This window comes from Patagioenas fasciata, chromosome 17 (genome assembly GCF_037038585.1).
Source record: "Patagioenas fasciata isolate bPatFas1 chromosome 17, bPatFas1.hap1, whole genome shotgun sequence".
Taxonomy (NCBI): Eukaryota; Metazoa; Chordata; class Aves; order Columbiformes; family Columbidae; genus Patagioenas; species Patagioenas fasciata.
In genome coordinates this window covers 14,268,797-14,292,726 of record NC_092536.1, presented here as the reverse complement: position 1 = coordinate 14,292,726, position 23,930 = coordinate 14,268,797, and the positions used below count along the sequence as shown (strand labels likewise).

Genomic DNA, 23,930 nt, shown 5'->3' with positions numbered 1-23,930 from the left:
TAGATTTTTATGCCCTTTAGTTGGGGGGCCTGGTTCCCTCCTTCCCCAAGCAGGGTGGGAGGGAGTACAGGGGGGTTGGGGTCTGTGCTGGCTCCCTGCCCTGAAACAAGGGGTGGGGGGCAGCAGCTGGGGGGCAAGGCTGGCCCAGGTCAGTCCTTGTGTGCAGCAGAAAATAAATAGTGGTCTGGGTGTGGTGTGTTGTGCTGGGGCGTGACCTGCTGCCCCATGTTCACTGTGGCCCCACCCCAGGGGGTGATCCTGCCCCCCTGCAGTAAACACAGTGCAGCTAGGGTGGGCAGGTGGTTTATTTTGTCGCTTTGTACGATGTTCCAAGGCTGAGGCACAGTGGTAACAACAGGGAAGGAGCAAGCTTTGAACTCAGGGGTACCCTGGGGTGTCCTGGCTCTATGCTCATCACCACTGCAGCCAGAGCCCTGGCCCCCTGTCCCACCTCAGGTGCAAGGCCAGCACTCCTCCCACCCCTGTGCCGCCTCCCAGCCCTACCAGGGCCAGTGCAGCAGCTCAGGCTAAAGGGAGCAGGGGTGGCCCCTTCCCACCAGGCACACAACAGGGTTGAGGAGTCACTGCAATAAATAAGAGTAGGGTGTCTTGGCAGGAGAGCGGCAGAAGCACAAACCAAGCGCACTAGGGGGAGGGGGCCAGCTATGGCTGTCCAGTTCCTACGGGCTGCTCCTCTCCTTTGGGGAGGTGCTACCCCCTGGGGGGCTGGTGGGGCTCATCCTCTGGCGGGGGTAGCCCTGGTCCGTGCTCTCCCTCCGCTGGCCCATGGCCTGATCAATCATCTCCAGGCGGAGTGCAGGCAGCAGGCCCAGATTCCTGGGGTCAGCCCTGGCCAGGTGGTTGTCAGCAAACGCGTGCCGGGGACCACCCTGCTCCCGCACAGTCTGGTAGAGTGAGCTGCCCTCTAGGCTGTTGGCTGCCCACCCTGACTCCTTGGCTTTGGCTCCACAGCGCCCCGATTCCTCCTGGGGCAGGTGGATGGTGGGGATGTCCCCAGGGAGGCCTCGGCGGCTCTGGGGTGAAGGGCTACGGCTCGTACCCCTGTCCCGACTCGATGGCCGCAGGATGAGGCCCTGGAACTTGGCCAGGCTGGGGCTTCGGCTCCGGTGCCGTTTCATCTTGCCTGGGCTGGGGCTACGGGATTTGGGGGCCAGCAGGACAAGCGTGCTGTCGTCCTCCTCTTCTGAGCTGCTGCCTGAGCTGTCCGTGGGGCTGCTGCCCTCCTCCAACCTGGGCAGGGAAATCTGCACCCCTGCATCAGCACTGCTGGCTGATCCTCACAGGGGGCTGTAGGCAACACAGCAGCTGGCCTCCTCCAGCCAAGCACCCCTACACCCATCCCCTCCCGCCCTCGCCTCTCGGCCTTGCTGACCTGGAAGGGCTCAGTCACACCAGCGATGCTGCTGGAGGTGTTGCTGTAGTACCCAAGGATGTACTCGCCCTTCCCCTTGGGCAGTGCCTCCTCTGAGAACATCACCTGCAGCCCAGAGACAGCTGATGGGCACCAGGGCTGGGCACGGGGGGGGCCCCTCCCACCTCCAGCCCAGAACAGCAGTCCCCAACACCAGCACAGCAGGCCTGCTGAAGGCTCAGCACAAAGCAATGAGGTGCCCTCCTGCCCCATCAGGGGCACAAATGGGCCACTGTCCCCCCACAATGGGGCAGATGTACCCAGTGAGACAGCAGGGCTGGTCCCAGCTCACCTGTGCACACAGTTGCTTCTCGAGGAAGCGGTCTCCGTCATCGCTCCTGGCCCAGACATAAGACATGTAGTCTTTAGGATGCCGAAAGCCCACCTGTGTGCATGTATATGGGAGAACACATGTGACACTTGCTCAACACCTTCACCCATGCCTGGCCTTGGCTCTCCTCTCGCCAGCCCCCTCTCCTTGCACAGAGGCACCAAGAGCTGCCTTGCACCCACCCAGCAGTGCCCTGGCCCCCAGGAAGCACTGAGCTTTGGCTCCTGTGGGCCCCACAGAGCAGGAGGAAGAGGGAACCGCTAGATCTGAGCCTCCAGAAGAGGGGCCAAATCCTACTGCTGAGTGCCAGAGCCTCCCAGGGGAAGAGGCAGCGCAGAGTTCAGGTCCATGCCATGCTGGTGGGGGTAGCTTGGAAGGAACCTCACAGTGCTGTGCAGTGCTCCCCACTCCCTCCAGCCCCAGCAGCCCCCAAGCCCCTACCCGGTAGAGTCCTATCCAGTCCCAGGAGCTCCGGTGGAAGCCAGCAGCCATCTTGTACCTGACAACTGCTTGCTCAGGCCTCGTCCATTCGTCAGCCACATAAATCTCAACTGGGGGCTTGTCTGCCTTGGAAGCAAACTGTCAGAGACACATGAACGTTGAGCAAGGTCATGCCCAAGAATGCTGCCCCTGCTGCCCAGGACAACAATCCAGGGCTGCTCCCTCACACATACACCAACAGCCACCCCCACCCACAGTGGCAAGACAGCTGAGCTTGCCAAACAAAAATAAAACAAGCCCTGCACACCCCATCATCCACCACACACACTAGCTGGGCATCTCAATCCTGTAGCTCCTGCCTGTGTGCCCAGTGGCTTTGGACAGTGCTCACCTGCACTGCAAAGATGGCAGCTACTGGCTTGTGGTCACTGATGGTGTACTCCATGTGGCTGCAGTAGCAGAGCTGGCTCACTGACAGGACACCCTGGCTGGGCCGGCGCCCACCTGCACCAAGCCCGACACTGGGAGATTTAATCTTCCAGAGGATGCGGTCAGTCCAAGCAGGTTTTCGCTTCTTGGCACTGCAGGGCACAGAGGGGCAATCTCTTGCCTGGCAGGGGGCAGTGGGCTCCATCCCAAACTGCCTCCCCCTGGTACTACAGCAAGTGCAGGCAGGGGATGCAGCTCATCTCAGCACATAGCTCAGTGCGGCTGCAGGGACAGACCTGTGCTGGCACCAGCATGGCAGCTGTGTCCCAGCCTGCTGTCCCTAGTCCAGCCTGTGCCTGCCCCAGCATGGCTCCACCTGTCCATCCACACCAGCACCAGCCCCTGCCCCACTGGCACCAGCAACCGCCCTGGCTCTGAAACCTACCACTCCTGCACGTCTCAGCTGTGCCACCTGATTCCCAGCCTAGCATACACTTGAGCTCCGCTCTCCTACCTGCTGTCGTATTTGTTGGTGCCCACATCAAACTTGAAGGTGGGTGGGAAGTTCAGGGGTCCCTCCTGAAAGCCACTGAGGACAGGCCAGGTGCTCTTGGCAATGTTCAGCTGTGGAAAAGAGAGCAGTCTGGGGAGCACCCTCTGCAAGCCCCTAAAAGCCCTCCACCCCCAGAACACAGTCATCCCTGTCCCACACAGCTCTTAGGGTTTGTCCAATGCCATGCAAGCAGCAAATCCATAGACCAAACACCCCCAGCTCTTCCTAGCACACTGATGTGTCCAGCTCCCACAGAGACCATCCTGGGACTGCGCTGCCCCTTCCCCACAGGGTCAGGAAAGCAAGAACCTGCTGTGCCCCATGTGCAGCGAGGGGACGTGTCCTGTCCTACAGCTGAATGCCACTGCAGGCCCTGCAGCATGCCCACCCCTCTCACCTGGTCTTTCTCCCAGAGCTGGCTCAGGATGTTGCTGTCAATGGCGTACTTCACAAAGCGGATGTCAAGGCTCTCGATGCGGAAGTTGAGGTCCCCAAACCAGAACACGAGACTGTGGGTGGGAGGGAGGGTGGTGGGCTGGAAGGGCTGAGGCTACAGGACCCGGGCAGCACAGCAAGGGGAAAACATCCTCAGCCTGTGGGCAGCCTCAGCCTGCAGCACAGACTCTTTTGGGAGCACCAGTGCAGATCAGCACTCAGCCAGCAGCTTGCCCAGTTGCCAGCCCAGACAGGATTCCTCAGGTAGGGCCAAACATCGTTAACCAAATGGGCCTGACTTCCCCGGGCAGAAATTGAGGCTGCAAATTTTCCACCAGGAAACACCTACCGGAGTGAGACCTCAGAGCCAAGACACTGGGGCAGAGCCAGGCCTCCACCTCATCAATTCCAAACTTCAACAGTGCCAGTGTGGCAGGAGCTGCATCAGGCCTGGATGTGCCCCAGGGGAGACAAAGGACCCCTCTTAAAACCTACCCCACCCTGCTGGGTCCCCACTGGACCACAGGAAAATCCTGCAGCTCTGCAGACAGGCAAGACCCCATCTCCAAGCCTTGCTTGGAGGACAGATTCAGGGGACAGACACCAGACCCCATATGGAAGCATTCAAGGATGGGGGCTGGCACTAGAGCCCTGGCCCCGACTGGAGAGCAAAGTGGTAGGGTACGCACTCATGGTCCAGGATGCCGCTGGCCACACGCCCCTCAAACTGCTGCATGTGCAGTATGGTGGCAAAGTCCTCCTTGCGCTGCTCTGCCTTCTCCAGGTGCGCTGGCAGGTGGCAGTTCAGGAAGCAGACCATGTGGCCGAAGATGGAGAGACGAACGCTCACCCCACCCTTGTTGCCCTGCACCAAGAGGATCCCATGACTCCTCGGGAAGCCAGCCCATCATCACCTCTCCCAGGGCCACACTCACCCAGTAGCCTCCCAGCCCTGTCCTCGTGCAGTCTGTCTGGATGTCCTGCAGGAAGGGGAGGTGGTAGTACTTGGCAAATACCAGTAGGATCACACCTTGCATCCGCACCGTGCTCACCTGGAATGGAAACGGGCTGAAGCAGGATGGTAGCCACAGCAGCACCCAGAGGGGCAGGGACAGCTTCGCCCACCTCCAGGTCACAGGGGCAGCACCTCCATCCTCTGCATGCCCCTCACCTTTCAGATGACTAACAGCACATTTAGTTCAGAAATCTATGCACACGCTCCTGAACAGTGACAGCTGAGATAAGCCCAGCAATGCTACAGCTCATGTACACTGTGGGGCAAGTGCCCTGGGAAGCTGAACCTGCCCCAGGACCCATAGGCTGCTGCCAGAAGCACAGGCTTGTTCCTACATTCACCTCCTCGCCCTCATGCAATGCGACAGGCAACAACAAGCATCCCTACAGCACAATAGGGGAAGCCTAAGGTGCAGGAAAGGGAGCAGGGTGCCACAAGCTACACAGCATGCTGGTGAGACACACCACTAGCCCCCAGGCTAGCCCCCCCAAGCTGCTTGGATGGCAGCATGTTGTCCCTCCAGCAGCCTGTCCCTCCAGCTGGCTCCCCCACTAGACCTCCTCCCTCCCTCCATCCACGCCTGCAGTCCAGCTCTCCTTCCCCATGATCCACCTGCCTGGCAGGCACAGGCGAGGGACCAGCTACCCAGCTCCTGTGGGACATCCTTACCAGGATGAAGTGGAAGGGACTCAGCACATCCATGAAGAGCTCACTCCACTGATCTGTGAAAAGGGCATCCTTCAGGCGCTTGTTTATCTTAGAGTTCACCTCTTGCAGCCTGGGAGGAAAGGGACAGGTCCCTCAGGCACACCAGGATGGTGTCTGTGTCCCAGCTAGCAAGAGCTCCTTGGGAGAGGTGCCAAAGCACTGTGCTGAGGAGTGGGGCCAGGGTGGCAAGGGAAGTTCACAAAAGGAGCCTGGGTTTAGAGGACAAACCTGCCACATCCTTGCTCAGCAATGCTGGGCCACGTGCTGGCAGAAGGCACAAGTGGCCCTGAACTCAGGAGGCCTTGGCCCTTTTTAAAAACAGGACCAGTTCAGCTGGGCAGCAGCCTAAAGCCTCTCTCTGTGTGCAAGAAGGGCTTAGGGGACATTTCGGCTGCATTAATCTCTACAGAGAAGCCAAGTCTCACCAGTGCTTCAGCACAGGGTGTCCAGATGCATCCAAGCCACCAAGCTCAGAGCAGCAGCAAACAGAAGGTTAATAGTGCTTCTCCCAGCTCAGCAATTAGCGAAGAGAGGGGAGGGAAGGAGAACGTCTGCAGAGAAGGGCAGAATCAGGAAATGCCTTGCCCAAAAATGTCAAGTGCTTGGGGCACAAAGACACGGTCAGAGGAAGGACACAGCCAGGCAGAGATAACCTGGACACGGCAAGTAGCAGGACAACCTGCCCCAGCCAGGACACAGTCCCAGCAAGCTCCTTGCTGTTAGCTACCCACCCTTCCAGGCTCCAGCCTACCCCACAGCCCCACGCAGCACCAGCCCACTGGTCTGCCACGCCAAGGGGACCAGGAGCCTGTCTCCAACACAGCATCATAGCTCCAGCAGCCTCAGCCTTACACCACTCCCTCCCTGGGGCCAGGAACACTGGGGGAGTCCCTGGGAGCCACACACAGCTCTTCCACCTCAACCCACAGGCAGAGGCTGCTTCTTGCTTCCTGTGCACAGGCAGCATGTCCCTTGTCCAAGCAGGAATCCACACACACCTCAGCAAACCTCAAGGGACCAGTTTTCCCTTGGACTTGGGCAGAGCCTGCCTCACCAGCCACACCAGTAAAGCCTTACCACACCAACAGGGAGCTGCCTTGCTAGCAGTTAAGTGCTGCCAGGGGCACAGAGCCAATCCAGCTGTGAGAGAACAGCAGATTTGTGCCCTTGAGGCCTGTATAGCATGGGCAAAAGCTGAGACGAGAAAAATGCTCCCAGAGGACTCTAAGAGGCAAGTTAAATGCCTCTACAGACTTGAGCCCAGGACTGCCAGAGCTCAGGGCAAGAAAAGCACGTGCCAAGGCCTGGTTTGAACAGCACAGCCAGCTACAGGCACTGCAAGGGTCCAAGGCTACTCAGAATCCAAGGGTTTCAGTACCTTTGAGCACTCCCGTTTTACTAGGAGCCGATTCTCCACCACCTTTTCTGATATTTTACCACTTGCGATGCACACCCCTCCCTGCTCACCATGCCCCAGGGAGGCTGAGGCTGCAGCTCTTCCATTACCCACCCCCAGGGCTATGAGGATACCCCAAAAAGGGATATGGTGGGACAGGAGAGGGGCCTCTGCACCTCACCCTCTTACCCAATGGCAATCATGTCCGCATCATTTGTCTCGCCCGTGTTGAGGTGCAGGAGGGACGTCACATCATTTGGGGGCATGGCTGTGCCCACGTTCCAGGTGACCACTGTGATGCTTTGAAGGACAAAGGAAGAACAGGCTAACACTGAGGCTCAGAGCTTTTCCCCATCACACCCCCTTCAGCCTGCAGCTCCCCCAAGGAAGCTCTCTGCCTGCAACAGAAACAGCTACAGCTTAGCCAGGGCACATATACCAGGTCCTTAGCTCCTGTTCAAGGGAGTCGGGCCCTTGCCTCTAAATTCCCCCAGGGCCTGCGCCTCAGCATGTTGCAAGCCCCACAGTAACCCAAACCCCAGTGAAATTCTAGAAACCAGCACAAAGCCCTCGTTTTCATCACCACTGACACAGGCAGGCTGGCACAGCAGCCAGCCTGAGAGACAGAGTGTCCCTGGAAAACTGCTTCCCCTCCCTTCCCCAGGAATCACAGATTCTTCAAGCTCCTAGGGAAAAGGATTCAGATCTCAGACCCCAGAGTCCACACCAGGGCACAGCCAGCCCCAAAGGCCGGGCGCCGCATGTGACAGCGGAGCCGCAAGCCCCACAGCAGTGTCCTTCACGAGTGCAAAGCCACCAGTCACAGCACATTAATGCTGTTACGCAGCGTGTGCCAGCACCCGCAGGCTCTTTTGGCAGCGCTAGCACAAGCCTCAGTCACAGGGGGCACGTTCCAACAGCAAGGCAGGGCAGCGCCACACCATTTCCAGAGCTGAGACCGCGGGGGCTGGTGGCACCTGCTCCACAGCCTGTGTCTCTGACACACCAGCCTGGACAGCACCCACCGCCCTGAACGCCGCCTGTGCAGACAGCGGCGCTGGGATCCTTCCCGCCAGCCCCCCGTGAACCCGCTTCTCCATAACCCCTTACCCCATCTCCTTCAGCTGCACACCATCCACAATGGGAAGGAAGGGGCAACTCCAGACCAAGAGAGGCTTCGCTCAGAGCCTCTCATGGGGCAGCTCCGGCCCGGCATCGCTCCCCCGCCCTCCCCGCAGCCGCCCCCGCTCACCGGAACGCGCCGTTCTGCGGGCCTCTGCCCGGCCAGCCGAGGGGCACGTCACAGGAGTCCCCGGTGCTTGGCAGGCCGAGTGACCTCCCGAAGAGGGAGAGCTCCTCCGGCTCCGGTTTGCTGAGCGCCGCAGGCTTGGACAGGCCGACCCGCCCGCCGGCGAGGAACTCGCTGGAAATGGCTCTGGGCAGCCCAGCGGCCCGGGGCGAGGAGCCCGCCCAGGCCGAGATGTGGTCGCTGGACTCAGCCTTGGGAAGCATCTCTCTCTGCTCGGCGGGAAGCGGCTTCCCGGGGGCGGCGGGCTCCAGGGGACCGAGCTCGGGGAACGCGGGCCGGGCCGAGGCCTGGGATAGCCCAGCGGGGCGGGGGGAGGGGGCGCCGGGGCTGGGGGGCAGCAGGGCCGGCAGCGGGAAGGCGTGGGGCCCGCCCGCCCCCTCAGGTTGTGCCCGGCCGACCTCCAGCGGCAGGGGCTGGGCAGCCCGGCCGGGTATCCGCTCCTCGGGCCCGCCGCGCTGCGAACCCCCGAGCCGTGGGCAACCGTAGGGGAAAGGGTCGCAGGCGGTGTCCGGTCGGGAGCTCCTGCGGGCGCCCGAGACGCCGCCGCCCGCAAGGAAAGGCGCCGTCGGGGCTCCGCCGTCGGACTGGGGCCGGGCCAAGCCCCCGGAACCGAAGGGCACCAGCCGCGCAGGGGAGGCGGCGGGCGGGGGGCCGGCGCGGGGCCCCGAGGCGGCGGCCGAGCCCTGGTCCGCGCTGGCGCGCCGGGCCGGCTCCATGTGCGGCAGAGCCCCCGGCAGCGGCCGCGGCCCCGCCGCTCCCCGCACGGCCCCGCCCGCGCTCACCTTGCGGCGCCGCGCTCCCCGTGACGTCAGCGCCCCCGGCACCTGCGCGGAGCCTTAAAGGCGCACGAGCAGCCGCCCCGGCCCGCGCGCACCTGCCGCCGCCCCGCCCCGCTCACGTGCCGGCGCGTGCCCCGCCTCCCCCCACTGCTCCCCCCGGCCGGCGCGAGGAGCGGAGCGCGCGCTCGCCGCAGGTGGGAGCGCGCGGGGCCGCCTGCGGGTGCACGACTGTCCCCGCGCGCGTGCGCGGCTGCTCGCGCCGTTGTCCGGGCACACGCGCACGCGGCAGCTGCGGGAGGTGGCGCACGTGCAGCAGGTTGTGTGCAGCTGCAGGCGGCGCTGCGCGCGGCCGGGCCGGTGTGCTCGTGTGCAGCTGTTGCTACAAGCAGGCGCAGCAGCATGCAGGGTGAGCTCCGGGTGTGTAGACACCTGCGTGTGCCTGGAGGAGACGGGGTGGAGAGGGCAGAGGTCCTGAACACCTCCTACAGTTCAGTCTGTAGCAGCAAGACTGACCTCCAGGAGCTCCAGAGCCCAGGGAAGGCTGGAGAGCAGCATGGGAGAGGATCTTGGCGGAAGAGGGCCGGGTCCTGAGCCTTCATGGGATGGACCTGCTCGTGCTGAGGGACCTGGCTCCCGTCATCACGAGACCACTCTCAAGAATCTCTGATCAATCATGGCATCTGGGAGAGGACTGGAGGAAAGCAAATGTCAGTCGTGTCTTCAGGAGGGACATGAAGGAGAACCCAGGGACCTAGAAGCTGGTCAGCCCCCTCTCCATCCTTGGGAAGGTGATAGAGCAGCTGCTCCTCAGAACCATTGCCAGGCACAAGAAAGTCATTGAGAGGAGTCAGCATGGCTTCGCCAAGGGGAAATTCTCCTTGCCCAACCTGACCACCTTTGGTGATGAAGAGACTGGCCTGGCAGATGAGAGAGAAGTGGGTGTTGTCTACCTGGGCTTGGAGAAGACCTTTGACACTAACTTCCATCGAATCCTCCTTGAGGAACTGTTGATGTATGGGGTGGATGAGCAGGTGTTGAGGTGGATTGAAAACTGTCTGAATGGCTGGATCCAGAGGGTGGTGATCAGTGGCACAAGGTCTAGCAGGAGACCAGTAACTAGCGATGTGCCCCAGGTGTCAATACTGGGTCCAGTCCAGTTTAACATCTTCGATACTCTCCTGTATGATGTGACAAAGTGTACCCTCAGCAAGTTTGCAGATGACGCCAAACTAGGAGGAACAGCTGATAAAGCAGAGAGTCATGCAGAGGAACCCGGACAGGCTGGATTAAAGGGGCTCGCAGGAACCTGGTGAAGTTCAACCAGGAGAAATGGAACAGCCCCAGGCATCAGGACAGGCTAGGGGGCCACCAGATGAATGGTGTCCTGGGCTGCATCATGAGTGTTGTCAGCAAGTCAAGGGATGTCAAAGAAGCACCTGTGAGGTCATGACACGCGGCAACAACTTTACAACCTATAAAGTCATAAAACTTTACAACTCACAAAGTTCTAAAGCAGGTGTGTTTATTTTGACGCTGGGCACAAGGGGGATCGTTCCACCATTCATGCGCAACTTCTAACAATAAGAAGTGTGTTTAAATATAGTAAGGTGTTACATATTCATAATGACCCCAGGAACGCCTATACATATTCATAACTGTTGGAACGATAAAGGACTCAGCACTCGGATTCAGTGTGAATCACGCAAAGCCATTTATTACAGAAACATGTCTCCTTATATACGCAACTATTCTCTAATCACGAATCCACGCTCCAAACATGGATTCGCTAAATGAGTATCATGGGCAGTCCACACGCTGGAGCCCCACCGATGATAGGTCCGACGACTCACGCCATGCTGAGGCCCTGTTAATGAAGAAACGCCCCTCTTTCTCACAGCAGATTCTGTTCTCAGCTACTTGAGGTGGCCTTGAGATTCCTGTGGGCCTGACTAATTCAACAACATATCTCCTTCTAATGAAACCCCTCCACAATTCCCCCTTTTTGTTCTTGAACTAGTCAGGCCCCTTAAACAGCGTGCTGAATCATCTTTGAAATACACTGCAACATAGGACACGTGGTTAACAACATAATTACAATTACATATAATGTAGCTAAACCTTCCTTAATAAGATTAAACAACTATCTGCTTATACTCAAACCTTCATATCATGTGTAAAACCTTAATTCTACTTATGACAACCTTACCAATGCACTATTTTAGAATAGTCAGGCAACTTAATACAATATATTCTCTTAAATTCCTAAAAGATCTATAACTGCGCAGTTTATAGAGTAACGTACTTAATACCATCAGCATATGCTAATTATTGACTTAATATCTTAAAACTTATATTAACCTATTTAAAAGATATATAGCTTAATCTCAATATCTCTTTTAAAACCTTACCAGTTGCTAAATTAGGTTACCATGGTAGAAATATCTTATACTTTTACCTTATCTATGCATAGATGATCTAATTGTAATATCACCCTTTTGGAACTCTTACTATCTGTTCAAATTAGCATTCTCTATGGAAGGTACCTTATCTGTTTACTAATAAGCTTTTAGACCACTGGGTCTAGGAGCATCTATAACACTGAATAAGAATTCATGGTTTACATTTGAGACAATTCTCACAACTTATCTCCCTCCTGTCCTTCTGCATCTGTCGAATCTTTGTTGTCTTTATTCAGCCACGGCTTGATCCATTTTGCAGGAATCCATTTTGATCCTTGGTCTGTAATGACACAAGCCTAAGCCTTTCCCCAAGTTATTAATTGGAAAGGACCCTCCCATTCACCAGTAACTCCATTGCGTATTTTGACCTGACATTGATTTTCTCTAAGGTCTGTCAAGTGTCCTTTTAAGCTTGTTCCATGACGAATCATAGGTGGAATGTCGAACCCTTGCGGAAGGCGTAAAAAGTTCAAGACATATAATGCTTTGCTTAGTCTGTCATGTGGAGTAGTACAGTCAGTTCCCCCTTTTTGTTTGTCAAGCTGATGCTTGAGAGTTCGATTCATCCTTTCTACCAAGGCCTGACCAATAGGAGAATTTGGTATCCCTGTAATATGCTTAACACCCCACAACTGAAAAAAGGTGGCAGTAGCTTTGGCGATATAACCAGGTGCGTTGTCTGTCTTGACCGGTGCAGGAACTCCCAAAGCTGCAAAAGCAGAACGTAAATGTCGTTGCACATGTGAACTAGTTTCACCAGTCTGAGCTGTGGCCCATATGGCGAAAGAATATGTATCAATAGACATATGCACATACTTCAGCCTGCCAAATTCAGGGACATGTGTGACATCCATTTGCCACAATTCCAAGGCTCCTAATCCTCTTGGATTGACTCCTGCACCCAGCCCTACTGAGATGCGCTGACAATCTGCACAACTTTTAACAATACCTCGGGCTTCACTTTCGGACAATGAAAATTGCCGCAGTAAGACCTGAGCAGACTGATGGAGGAAACTATGAGAGCGTACTGCTTGCCCAAACCTCTCTATTGGAGGTGAAACCCAGGCAAGAGATACAAGAAAATCAGCTCGGCGGTTTCCTTCAGCTAAATCGCCTTGAATTGTCAGATGACTATGGATATGTGTTATGAAGTATCGGTGTTGTCTCTCTTCAACCAACAACCATAGTTGCTTGAACAAAGACATCAGTTGTGCATCCTGAACCTCTTTGAACAATCATCTTTCAATGCGAGCTACCACACCTACCACATACAAAGAATCACAAACAATATTCACTGGGCTATGAGCAAATCTGATAAACACTTCTATTACAGCCTTGAGTTCCAAATGCTGAGTTGATCCTTTCAGGTCAGTTAGTATCACATCGTGCCATTTTCCATCTATTTTCCGTGTAATTGCTGCTTTCTGCATTTTACCCCCTTCATCAGTGAACACTGTGGGTCCTTTAACAGAAAATTCTGAGAGAAGAGGGAGACCCTCCTCCATTGATCCCATATTCAAAACTGACATTAACTTGTGTGAAAGGGAAAATGTCTTAATTAAAGCTTGAGAATCTAATAACTCAATCTGAAAAGGTAAGGAGTTCTGCAAAGCCCACTGTAAATATTCTGAAACAAGGGGAACAATGATATATGCAGGCTCAACCCCTGAAATTTCAACTATTCTCTGCCTACCTTTCATTATAAGCTGAGCAAAGACCTCAACCCTGGTTGTAATGGTTTGTTTGAGTTGAAAAGGCAAAAACACCCACTCTAAGATCTTTAACGGCTCCTTACCAGTTGTCCATTGCATTATGAGAGCAAAAGGATAGTTAGTATTGTTTACAATTGGTAGTCCGATTACATAATCTGGGTTCCACCTATGGCTGAAAGCTTTTACAAGTTTGAACATAATCTTTTTCAGAGCAGCTTCCGCCTCAGCAGTAAGCGTTCTAGGAGAGCTAATGTCACTATCCCCTTTTAGCAGTTTTACAATTGGAGCTAAATCCTCATTAGTGATCCCACAAATGGTCTGGACCCAATTCAGGTCACCCACTAGTTTCTGCACATCATTTAAGGATTGAATGACAGGCCGACATACTATTTTCTGAGATTTCACTGTGGACTGAGAAATTTCCCAACCAAGATATTTCCATGCTGGTTGAATTTGTACCTTTTCTGGAGCAATTTGCAATCCTCTATGCTGCAATGTATCAGATACTTCCTTTATCAACAAATCAGTCGAAAAAGTTTCCCCAGCTATTCATATGTCATCCATGTAGTGGTAAATGACTAACTCAGGATGAGACTTTCTGATTGATTGCAAGGCCCAAGCTACATAAATCTGACACATAGTTGGGGAATTTTTCATTCCCTGTGGCAAAACTACCCATTGATACCTTTTCGCAGGTTCAGCCTTATTTACAGAATTTATGGAAAATGCAAAACGTTTACAGTCATCAGGATGCAAAGCAATGGTGAAAAAACAATCTTTCAAGTCAATTATTAAGATCTACCAATTTTCTGGAATCATGACAGGGGATGGTAATCCTGGCTGTAATGCTCCCATGTCTTCCATAGTATCATTAATTTTTCGAAGATCATGTGGCAACCTCCATTTGTTTGATTTTTTCTGAATAGTAAACACAGGAGTATTCCAGGGACTTGTAGACGGCTCTAAATGCCCTTTTTCAAGCTGTTCCTGTACTAACTCTTCGACATGGGCGAGATTTTCTTTACTGAGTGGCCATTGATTTACCCATACTGGATCATCATTTTTCCACTGTAATTTCAGTACTGGTCGCCCATCATCAATGGCCGCTTCTAGAAATGCTGTTGTTTTGTCACCAGAGTTGCTCCTAGTTGTCCTAATACATCTCATCCTAATAGAGAAACAGGGATAGACATCACATTCACGCAGTAAAGAGCTAAGTTACTCATGTTCTTCTGTATTATCACAAAATGCACATTTTGAGTCAACGGAATCTCATGATTTAACAGACTGTGAACTTATTGTACCATATAACAAAGACCTACCAAAATTGCAACATGCTTAAACAGATACCCACAAAGAAAACAGGTTAATAAGGAAAGCATCTTGCAGACTTTAACAAGTTTTCTGACCTGTGTGTTATCAGTTAATTCTCTCTCAGCTTGTTGAAGTTCAAGTCGCCCCGCCTGTAAAACTGTCTGAAATGATTTAATGATTTCTTGTCCGAGTGCTTTCCTATGTTTTAAAACACCTCCCAATAGCGGTTTTTTAGGAACACAACTGAAAACAATCATTCCTGACCCCATCTTGCAAGTAAAAACCTTGCGGAGCGGGGGGAAGCACAGGGCTGCTTGCAGCCTGAGTGGGAAGAGCAGGCAGAAGGTTTTATGGCGCACTTAAAAACAACTGGTGAAACAATTAACTCACATTCCTGACAAGCTGCTTGATTTTCAGAGAGATGGTACACAGGAGCACATAATATGTACTGTAAAACTTGCAAATAACATGCTGATAACAAACATTAGCATTCTCTGCTGCTAATTTCAACACCAGTGCTTCCTTAACTTCTAAGTTTTCAACCTGCTTATTGATGGTCTCTTGAAGGTGGTCAATAAATTGCATGTAATTCTCATTGGGACCCTGATTAATAGTTGCAAATGATTTGGCTGCTTTGTTGGGTTCAGGCACCTCTCTCATAGCTTGATATTGCTGACTGTTGGATTCACTCGCTAATAGCTGATCTGATCTTTCGCACAGTTCTTTTGCCCAGTTCTTATCCGGCGACTCCTTCTGTTCTCTTGTAGGAGTTAGAAGGGTAGAAGGCGGTGAAGGCGGACACAAATCAGTAAAAGAATTGATATTACACTTATTTACGACTTTAGCATTCTCAACTTTCACCAGTCCTTTTGACAAATTATCTGACTCCAGTTCTCTGGACTTCGTGGTTTCTCTAGGGTCGTGTACAGGAGGCCATCCACTCAATAATCTTCCTTCCTCCTTCCCCCCAGACTGTTGTATCATTGGGGGTGCCGAAGGCACCACAGGAGATGGAGTAAGGAGGGTATCGAAAACACAAACTGGGTAAGCTTCACAGTTATTTTTAGAGCTCTTATCAGGCTGCAATGCTGCAAAAATTCCGGTAACCGCAGCCCGTTCAGCCTTAAATTCTTTTAAGGTGGAAATTATAAGCTTCCATGTAGTTGCTAATGATTTAGCTTCTTTATCTCCATCGCTAACCTTATCCCATAATTTCTGCCCTATATCGTCCCAAAGTTCAATTTTAAAAGCTTTCTCAGCTTCTGTCGGGTAGCCGTTAGTTCTACAATAAACCAACAGTCTACGTATGTTACTTTCTTCATATTTAAGTCCTCTCATAGAGAGAATATGCAGGAGGAGTTTAACTATAGCTTCTTCCTCAGAGGATATATTCTGCCCCATAACTTCACTCTTCCCTCCTCCTGCTCCCAGCCGCTCACCTTTCCCGGGGCCTTCTTCAACAAAATTTATCCGCGGAACGTCCGTACGTCTCCACCCGGCTCTCAGTCCAGCTGAGCCGCCTCCAGCTGGGCCACTCCAGGCTTTTCCCCGACCTTAGTGAGACGCCGTTCGGAGTATCACGTTGGGGTCACCATTTGTTGGAACAATAAAGGACTTAGCACTCCAATTCAATGTGAATCACGCAAAGCCATTTATTACAGAAACATGTCTCCTTATATACGCAACTATTCTCTAATCACAAATCCACGCTCCAAGCATGGATTCGCTAAATGAGTATCATGGGCAGCCCACATGCTGGAGCCCCACCGATGATAGGTCCGACGACTCACGCCATGCTGAGGCCCTGTTAATGAAGAAACGCCCCTCTTTCTCACAGCAGATTCTGTTCTCAGCTTCTCGAAGTAGCCTTGAAATTCCTTTGGGCCTGACTAATTCAACAACATATCTCCTTCTAACGAAACCCCTCCACACATAACCTTTCCCTGCTTCTTATTAAGATGAGTCCCAGGTGATCATTTCCATGGTCTCCTCCTTGACCCTCCCCTGTTGTGCCTGCACAGTGCCATCTGGTGGTCTTGAGGAGGGGTCTTTGGGGTCTTTGGATGAAGGCTCCTTCAGCTTTGTCACAGTGAACTTTTTACCTTTGGCTCATTATCTTGAATTGACTGGAACCCAAGCTGCCAAGTCGACTGAAACCAGACTGGCACCCCCTTTTGCTGTAAATCTTCCTTATCTTGTCTCCTCAAGTTTACAGCTGGTGCTGTAAAACTTCTTATCTTGGCATTCGACGAAGTTCTGTTTTTTCTTAACATAACTGGTTACATAAAGCTCTAAACTAGGCACCCTTAAAGTGTTAGTTAGTTCCCTCTATCATTCCCCCCTTTTCAGGAAGTTTAGTAAATTCTTTTACTAATATGATGATGCGCTATTTAACATTTTCTCTGACCACAAGTAAGAAGGCTACTTCTACATGAGAAGACTTATCTTTCTCCCTCAAAGAACAAACAAATTCTCATGTTGAACAAAACATTCGAGTTCCTCTCTTGGGGCAGCTGATGACCGGGTGGCTGGTGCCCAGGCAGAAATGGCATCTGTTGGGCTGCAGTGGGAGCTCGCGCTCTTTGGTGTGGTGACCCCGCTCACTGCAGTTATAGCACTTTTCTTTTGGGTTTCTTTTTCCCAATGCAGGAAGCACCACCCAGGCTGGTCCCCCAGAAGGACCAAAAGGGGACTGTGAAAAATAGAGTTTTCCAGGTTGCACCCGGGTTACCCTCTGTGGTGTTTCACAGGCTTTCTTCACTCTAGGATGGTGAATCCAGCCATTCTGTTCTTTAATATTGGTAGCAGTGAAGGATATCAGGAGGTCTTGAAATGGACCTTCCTATTATGGTTCCAAAGTTCTCTGCAAAAGACTTCACATACACATAAATAAAATGTGCTCCTCTATCAGAGGATATAACAGCTGGAACTCCAAACCTTGGTATTATTTCTTGTACTAATGTTCTAGTCATCTCCTAAGCTTTTGCTGTTCTGGTAGGGAATGCTTCTGGCCAACCTGAAAAAGTATCAGCTAATACCAACAAATATTGGTAGCCCCCTTTTCTTGGGAGTTCTGAACAATCAGTTTGCCATTGTGATCCAGGCCCATTCCCTTTCCCCATTTGACCCATTTCTAGCTTGGGCATATTTTTGGGATTGGTCTGGAGGCAAAGATCACACCGCTGTCACCTGTTTTACAGTGATATACAAATCTCTAGCTCCTATTTCCTTAATCAAATGTTTGCATAGTGGTTCTACTCCCCAAAGTCCCTTCTTATGTTCTTCCCTTACCAAAGGCCAAACTAGATGAGAGGGGATGATAAGTTTTCCCTGGGGGGTGTGAACCCACCCTTCCTTATGATGTGATTCCTCTAAATCTACAATGAGTTTCAATTCTCTTTAGTACACTCTGGCTTACCTGTTAAGGAGACCTGCTCGCCAAGGACCAGAGCACTTTGTGTTTTTACCTTGTGCTGAGCCGTTTGGTTTGCCTCTCTGTCCGCCAGCCTTTCCCGATTCCGAGCTCGCTTTCTGGTGCGCCTTAATGTGCGTGATTGCCGTTTTCTCAGGAAGTTGAACTGCTTCTGATAGTTTCAATATCTCCTCCGCATGTTTGATATGTTGAGAGTTCAAAAGTCCCTTTTCTTTCCAAATTGCTCGGTGCACATGCACAACCTTCACGGTTAGCTGCTTCCATCCATAAACCAGTTTTCAGCATTTTCAATAGGAATGTCTTTAAGATCTGGTCGATTATATTATGTTGCTTCGATGGTCTCCAGGCAGTCATGATGAACTGGTTCTCCAAAGTTACTACTGAGGAAAGAAGCTGGATTGACAATGCTAGTGACGATAATTTCTACGCCATCTTGTTAGACACTGTGTGGGATACTAGCACAGCCATTTTCTGACCCATGGCAAATCTCTGGACCTCCTGTATATTCAGTACCACTGCAGCACCTGCCCGCGGGCATCCAGGCCACCCCTTTGCAGCTGTGTCTAACTGTTTGGAGAAATAGGCCACTGCTTGTCGATATGGGTCAAGATCCTGTGCCAATGTACCCAAGGGTATTCCCCATTTCTCATGAGAGAATAGGGAAAATGGTTTACTCACATCTGGGAGTCCTAGAGCAGGGGCTGACATCGAAGCCTTTTAAAGTTCTTTAAAGGCTTGTGTGGCTTCCTTATTCCATTGCAGCTGTTTCTGGTCCACAGGGTCCAGGTCACGCACATCTCCTTGGTTCCAGTAGTGATTAAAATGTCATCCACATATTGTAGCATCTGTCCCTCATCAGGCGGGGCTTCCCAGGATTCAAAATCTTTAGCAAGCTGATTTCCAAATATTGTCAGGCTATTCGTGAATCTTTGTGGCAACACCATCCATGTGAGCTGGGTTTTACATTTATTTTTAGGGTTCTCTCATTCAAATGCAGATATTGTCTGGCTGGCTTCATGGAGAGGGAGGCAAAAGAAAGCATCTTTTAAATCTAAAACGATAAACCAAGTCAAATTAGGTGTTAATACTGTCAGAAGGGTGTATGGGTCTGCTACCACTGGGTAGAGGTCCTCAGTTATTTTGTTTATAACTCATAAGTCCTGAACCACCCAATATGACCCGTCTGGCTTGCAGACAGGCAACATAGGGGTGTTATAATTGGACTCACATTCCTTTAATAACCTTATTTGCAGGAATTTCTCTATTACTGGCTGAATTCCTTCCCTGTCCTCTTTTTTCAAAGGGTATTGTTTGATCCTTATCAGCTGCTGTCCTTCTTTGATTTTTACCTCAACTGCTGGGGCATTTTTGGCTCTTCCAGGTACATCAGTGGCCCATATGCCAGGATGCACTTGGTTCACCACCTCTTCATTAATTTTGCCCTCTGTGGGAACAGTTACTAAAAGGAAGCTCATTATTTGCACATATTGCTGATCATTTGCCTCCAGAGTAATTTCTCCTTTTTCAAATCTTATCACTGTGCCCATTTGTTCCAATAGGTCTCTCTCCAAAAGAGGATTAATGGAGTTAGGCATATACAGAAATTTGTGAATGCCTACTTGTTTACCCAATCTGTATTCCAAGGTTCACAAAAATATGCTCTTCACTTTGGCCAGTGGCTCCCTTTACTACTATGTAGTCATTACTTATTGGCATTGAGAACGAGAATGTTGCTCCCATATCTATTAAAATTCCACTTGTTTTTGTTCTTTCCCTGGTTTCATTATAACCAGTGGATCTGCTAGGGTGGATTCCCCAGGTCCTCCTCAGTCTCTTTCAACCTTTGCTACTGTCCGATTCTCCCTTTGCCTACTTTCTCTGCACCTTTCTCGACATTCATTTTGCCAATGTCCTTTTTATTCCCACACCACGCACACTGATCTCTTTCTAAAGGCTTTCAAAACCTTCCAACCCTTTCAATTCTCAGTTTCCTACTCTCTTGTAGTGCTGCTACTATCATACACCTATCGTTCTGATGGTCTTCTTCTTCCCTGTTACTAAATACTTTCCAGGCTTCATCTAACAATGTTTCCAAGTTCCGACTTTCTGTTGCTTTCAGTTTCTGTAAGTTCCTCCGAGTATCATTTGCTGACTGACTTGTAAATAACAACACTAACTCCTGTATCCCTCCTTCTGAACCCGGCTCCAAAGGTGGATACCTGAGGGGAACCCCGAGTGCTGTGTGCGCGTTGCACACACCCGAGCAGCCCGGCAGGAACGGGCCGGGCGGGACTGCCCCCCCGCTCCATCGCCCGCGGGCGGAGCCCGGAGGAGCGGAGCTGAGCTCCAGCTCCGGCAGCCGCCGCTCTCCCCCCTGCTTTTTCCGCCGCTTTAGCAGCCACTCAGCTTTTTACTTCTGTTCTCGCCGCAGCTCATCGAGGGGGAGCTGCGGGGCACAGGCTTGGGCTCCTCTGGCCCTTTTCCTCTCTCCATTTAATTCCTGCGACTATAAACTTCATATGCAATTTCAATTAGCTGAGCAATAGCTACATCCCTCAGCTCCTACCTTTTGTAATTTCTTACAGATGTCAATAAACAGCATATTAAGCGTCAATCCCTTACATTAATTTTAGATCCAAATCAGTCTATCCACAGAACAACACTAACTGCAATACAGCTAACCCAGAATTTCACATTCAAATCACTTCCCCCCCTAATTTACTCTCATGTGTACAGAGGCAACTTAAGGGGGAGCAAGGTGGTGCTTTAGTAATGGAACCGGTTCTCATTTTGTAATTATCTCCCCAAACAAAATTCTTTTGGTACCAAATATAAATATACAAACTAAAATACTGAGCTCAGACACGCAAACCAAATACCAAGTTCAAATACGCAAACAAATCACAATTACATTCATTCAAGACAATATCTTGATTTTAGCATTGCACCTTTAAGCCACTCACTGCTCAGCTGGGTAGAGGTACCGCTGGGTCTCCTGACAAAACAGGTCAGTGCGCGCTGGAGCCCCATCGGCACCTGCCCCCTGCTTCCTTCAGCAAGCTGGACTGGGCAAGGCTTTTATCAGTGATTCATCTGGAGTATTACAACTGTTATCCCAAAACAGGATTTCTTACCTGGTGTACATACAAAAAGCTAAATTTGGTACGCTGAGATGAGACACAGCTTATCACACACAAAACATTCTCACCACATGCACACAGTTAAAAGCTAAATTGCTCATCGTACAGATGGTTGTGCTCTAAAGATTATTACAATAGACATGGAATGCCCGGGCACTTATAAAGATAACACACATGATTACCAAGCTAGCTATCAGTTCAACAAACACTTATCATTCGCTTCGTCCGTCTCCAGCCGGTCTCCTCGCGGAGAACATGGAACTGCGGATCGGGACTCCGCACTCGCTTCGCAGTCAGACTGTGTCTCAGGCGCTCATTCACACAGAGCGCTCATTCACACAGAGCACAGTACCGGGCACAAAAACGTCTTGATCATACAACATGTAACTGTCACCATAAGTATTCCGATTACAGCTATAGCAATATAAATTTCAATTCCCATGGGTTAAGATGTTATAAGGCGTCAATTGCCATGAGGACTCAAACCCTCAACAATTGTTAGTGGGACTCGAACCCACAACTGAAGACTGTTTACCCTTCTCCCGCTTCCATAACAATCATTAGCAGGTCCATCCTGGCTCCCGTAATCGGGATGCAACAGAAGTCTCAGGGTTACTCAATCTACCCCCAAGATTGCTAGCAGCTGACCCCCTTCTGGTCGAGTCAAGTCATTAACCCCCTTAGGTACCCATGTACACCAATACAGGGAATATGGCCATGCGCAGATGTCCCTCGCGAGTTACTGGCCCCCCATGTTACAGGCCCGTGTTACAGTAAAACATAAACATACCTTATCCGCTTAATGCAAAAGGTCGTCGTCTCTCCCCATGGTGACCACCCCCTCCATAACAAAAGGTTCGGGACACGTCTAGGAGGTCCGCTTCTCTCAGGCGGTCCACACAGCCAGGCAGAGCTTGTCCCTTTGTGGTCGCCAAAACTGACGCACGGAAACAACTTTACAACCTATAAAGTCATAAAACTTTACAACTCACAAAGTTCTAAAGCAGGTGTGTTTATTTTGACGCTGGGCGCAAGGGGGATCGTTCCACCACTCATGCGCAACTTCTAACAATAAGAAGTGTGTTTAAATACAGTCAGGTGTTACATATTCATAATGACCCCAGGAACGCCTCTACATATTCATAACCTTTCCCCGCTTCTTATTAAAATGAGTCCCAGGTGATCATTTCCATGGTCTCCTCCTTGACCCTCCCCTGTTGCGCCTGCACAGTGCCATCTGGTGGTCTTGAGGAGGGGTCTTTGGATGAAGGCTCCTTCAGCTTTGTCACGGTGAACTTTTTACCTTTGGCTCATTATGTTGAATTGACTGGAACGCAAGCTGCCAAGTCGACTGAAACCAGACTGGCACCCCCTTTTGCTGTAAATCTTCCTTATCTTGTCTCCTCAAGTTTACAACTAGGTGCCTTAAGTTTACATCTAGGTGCTGTAAAACTTCTTGTCTTGGCATTCAACAAAGTTCTGTTTTTTCTTAACATAATTGGTTACATTAAGCTCTAAACTAGGCACCCTTAAAGTGTTAGTTAGTTCCCTCTATCAGTCACTGCTGGAGTGCTGTGTCCAGTGCTGGGCTTCCAAGAGCAAGGACACACTGGAGGGAACCCAGTGAAGGGCCACAAAGGTGATGGACTGGAGCATCTTTCACATGAGGAGAGGCTGGGAGAGCTGGGACTGTCCAGCCCGGAGCAGAGGTCAGGAGGATCTCATCAATGTATACAATATCTGAAGGGAAGTTGCAGAGGACAGAGCCCGGCTCTTCCCAGAGGTGCCCAGTGGCAGGACCAGAGGCCACGAGCACAAACTGAACACAGGAGGGTCCCTCTGAACATCAGGAAACACTTTTTCCCTCTGAGGGTGACTGAGCCCTGGCACAGGTTGCCAGGGAGGTTATGGAATCTCTGTTCTTGGGGATACTCAGCACTCGACTGGACACAGTCACAGGCAGCTGGCTCTGAGAGGCCCTGCCTGGGCAGGGGGTTGGACCCGATGGACCCCAAAGCTGCCTCCAGCCTCAACCACACCAGGGGGAGGTGTGTCTGTGCAGGTGTTTGTGTGCAGCCACATGTGTGGCTGGTGTGGGGGGCGGGGAGTGCACACTGTTTTGTGCATGCATAGCTGTGTGTTCATTCAGTTGCATGTGCTTGTAGTTGAGGTGTGCAGCACGCGTGTGTGCAGCATGTGTGTGTGCATGCTGCTGGGTGTATGTGCAGTGCGTGCGTGCACTGTTACATGGGTGAGTGCATGTGCTGGTGTGAGCTTCTGCGGTGCTGTGTGTGCTGATGTATCTGGGTGTAGGCACGCTGTGAGCAGTCATGGAGGGGTTACTGTGCACCTCTGTTCGCTGCTGTTTGTGTCATCGCATCTGTGCACTGGTGTGTGGACTGCGTATAGCTGCCCATAGGTACAGCTCTACATGCAGCTGTGCATGAGTGCCTGCAGCCATATGTACAGGAGGATGTGTGAGTGTGCATAGCTTGTGTGTGTGCAGCTGTGTGTGGTTGTGTGCACAGACACGCCGTCTCCTGCGTGTCTCTGTCTGTGTGTGCAGTGTGTGTGTGTGTCTGTGTGTGTCTGTGTGCGTAGGGATGGTGTGTTTGCTGTATGGGGGTGGTTGCAGCCCGTGCGTGCACTCACAGTTTGTGATGGGCATGTGCAGTGTGCCCATGAGTGCGTTTGCAGTGTGCATATGCACGGTTGTGGTTGGGGTGTGTTTGCAGTGTGTGTATTTGTGGGGTGGAGGGGGGTGCGCGTGTGTGTGCGTTCGTAGTCCCTATGTGCAGAGGGTGTGTGGGGTGTCGATTGTGCAGGATGTGCGCGGGGTGTTTACAGCGCGTTCACGGTGTGTCAGTGCCCGCTGTGCACGCGGGCGGTGCGCGTGAATGCACGAGGTGTGCGCGTGCTCGCGCTGCGCACGCGCACTGTGCGCCCCCTCTGCGCGTGCACAGCGCGCTCGTGCTCGTGCTGCGGCAGCTGGTCGCGTGCGCGCGCGTGCCCGTGCCCGCCGGGGCGGGGCGCCCTGTGCGCGC

General features: G+C 51.9%; 1 protein-coding gene across 5 annotated transcripts; it reads right to left on the bottom strand.

Annotated features, from left to right (window-relative positions):
- Window positions 1-287: 287 nt before the first annotated feature.
- On the bottom strand, window positions 288-8,918 carry INPP5J (inositol polyphosphate-5-phosphatase J). Of its 5 annotated transcripts, none has more exons than XM_071815936.1 (12): window positions 7,993-8,914; window positions 6,930-7,040; window positions 5,306-5,414; window positions 4,557-4,601; window positions 4,311-4,486; window positions 3,584-3,695; window positions 3,148-3,257; window positions 2,596-2,785; window positions 2,205-2,342; window positions 1,725-1,817; window positions 1,394-1,498; window positions 288-1,265 (listed from the first exon to the last, which is right to left on the bottom strand). In XM_071815936.1, exons 1-12 carry the CDS (start codon window positions 8,763-8,765, stop codon window positions 681-683), a joined length of 2,547 nt encoding a protein of 848 aa, XP_071672037.1. In that variant the 5' UTR covers window positions 8,766-8,914; the 3' UTR covers window positions 288-680. The 5 variants fall into 5 exon arrangements, with proteins under 5 accessions (XP_071672037.1, XP_065707712.1, XP_071672038.1 ...); XM_065851640.2 differs by having other exon boundaries at window positions 4,557-4,673; window positions 7,993-8,913; XM_065851642.2 differs by having other exon boundaries at window positions 1,009-1,251; window positions 4,557-4,673; window positions 7,993-8,918.
- Between the last annotated feature and the right edge of the window lie 15,012 nt (window positions 8,919-23,930).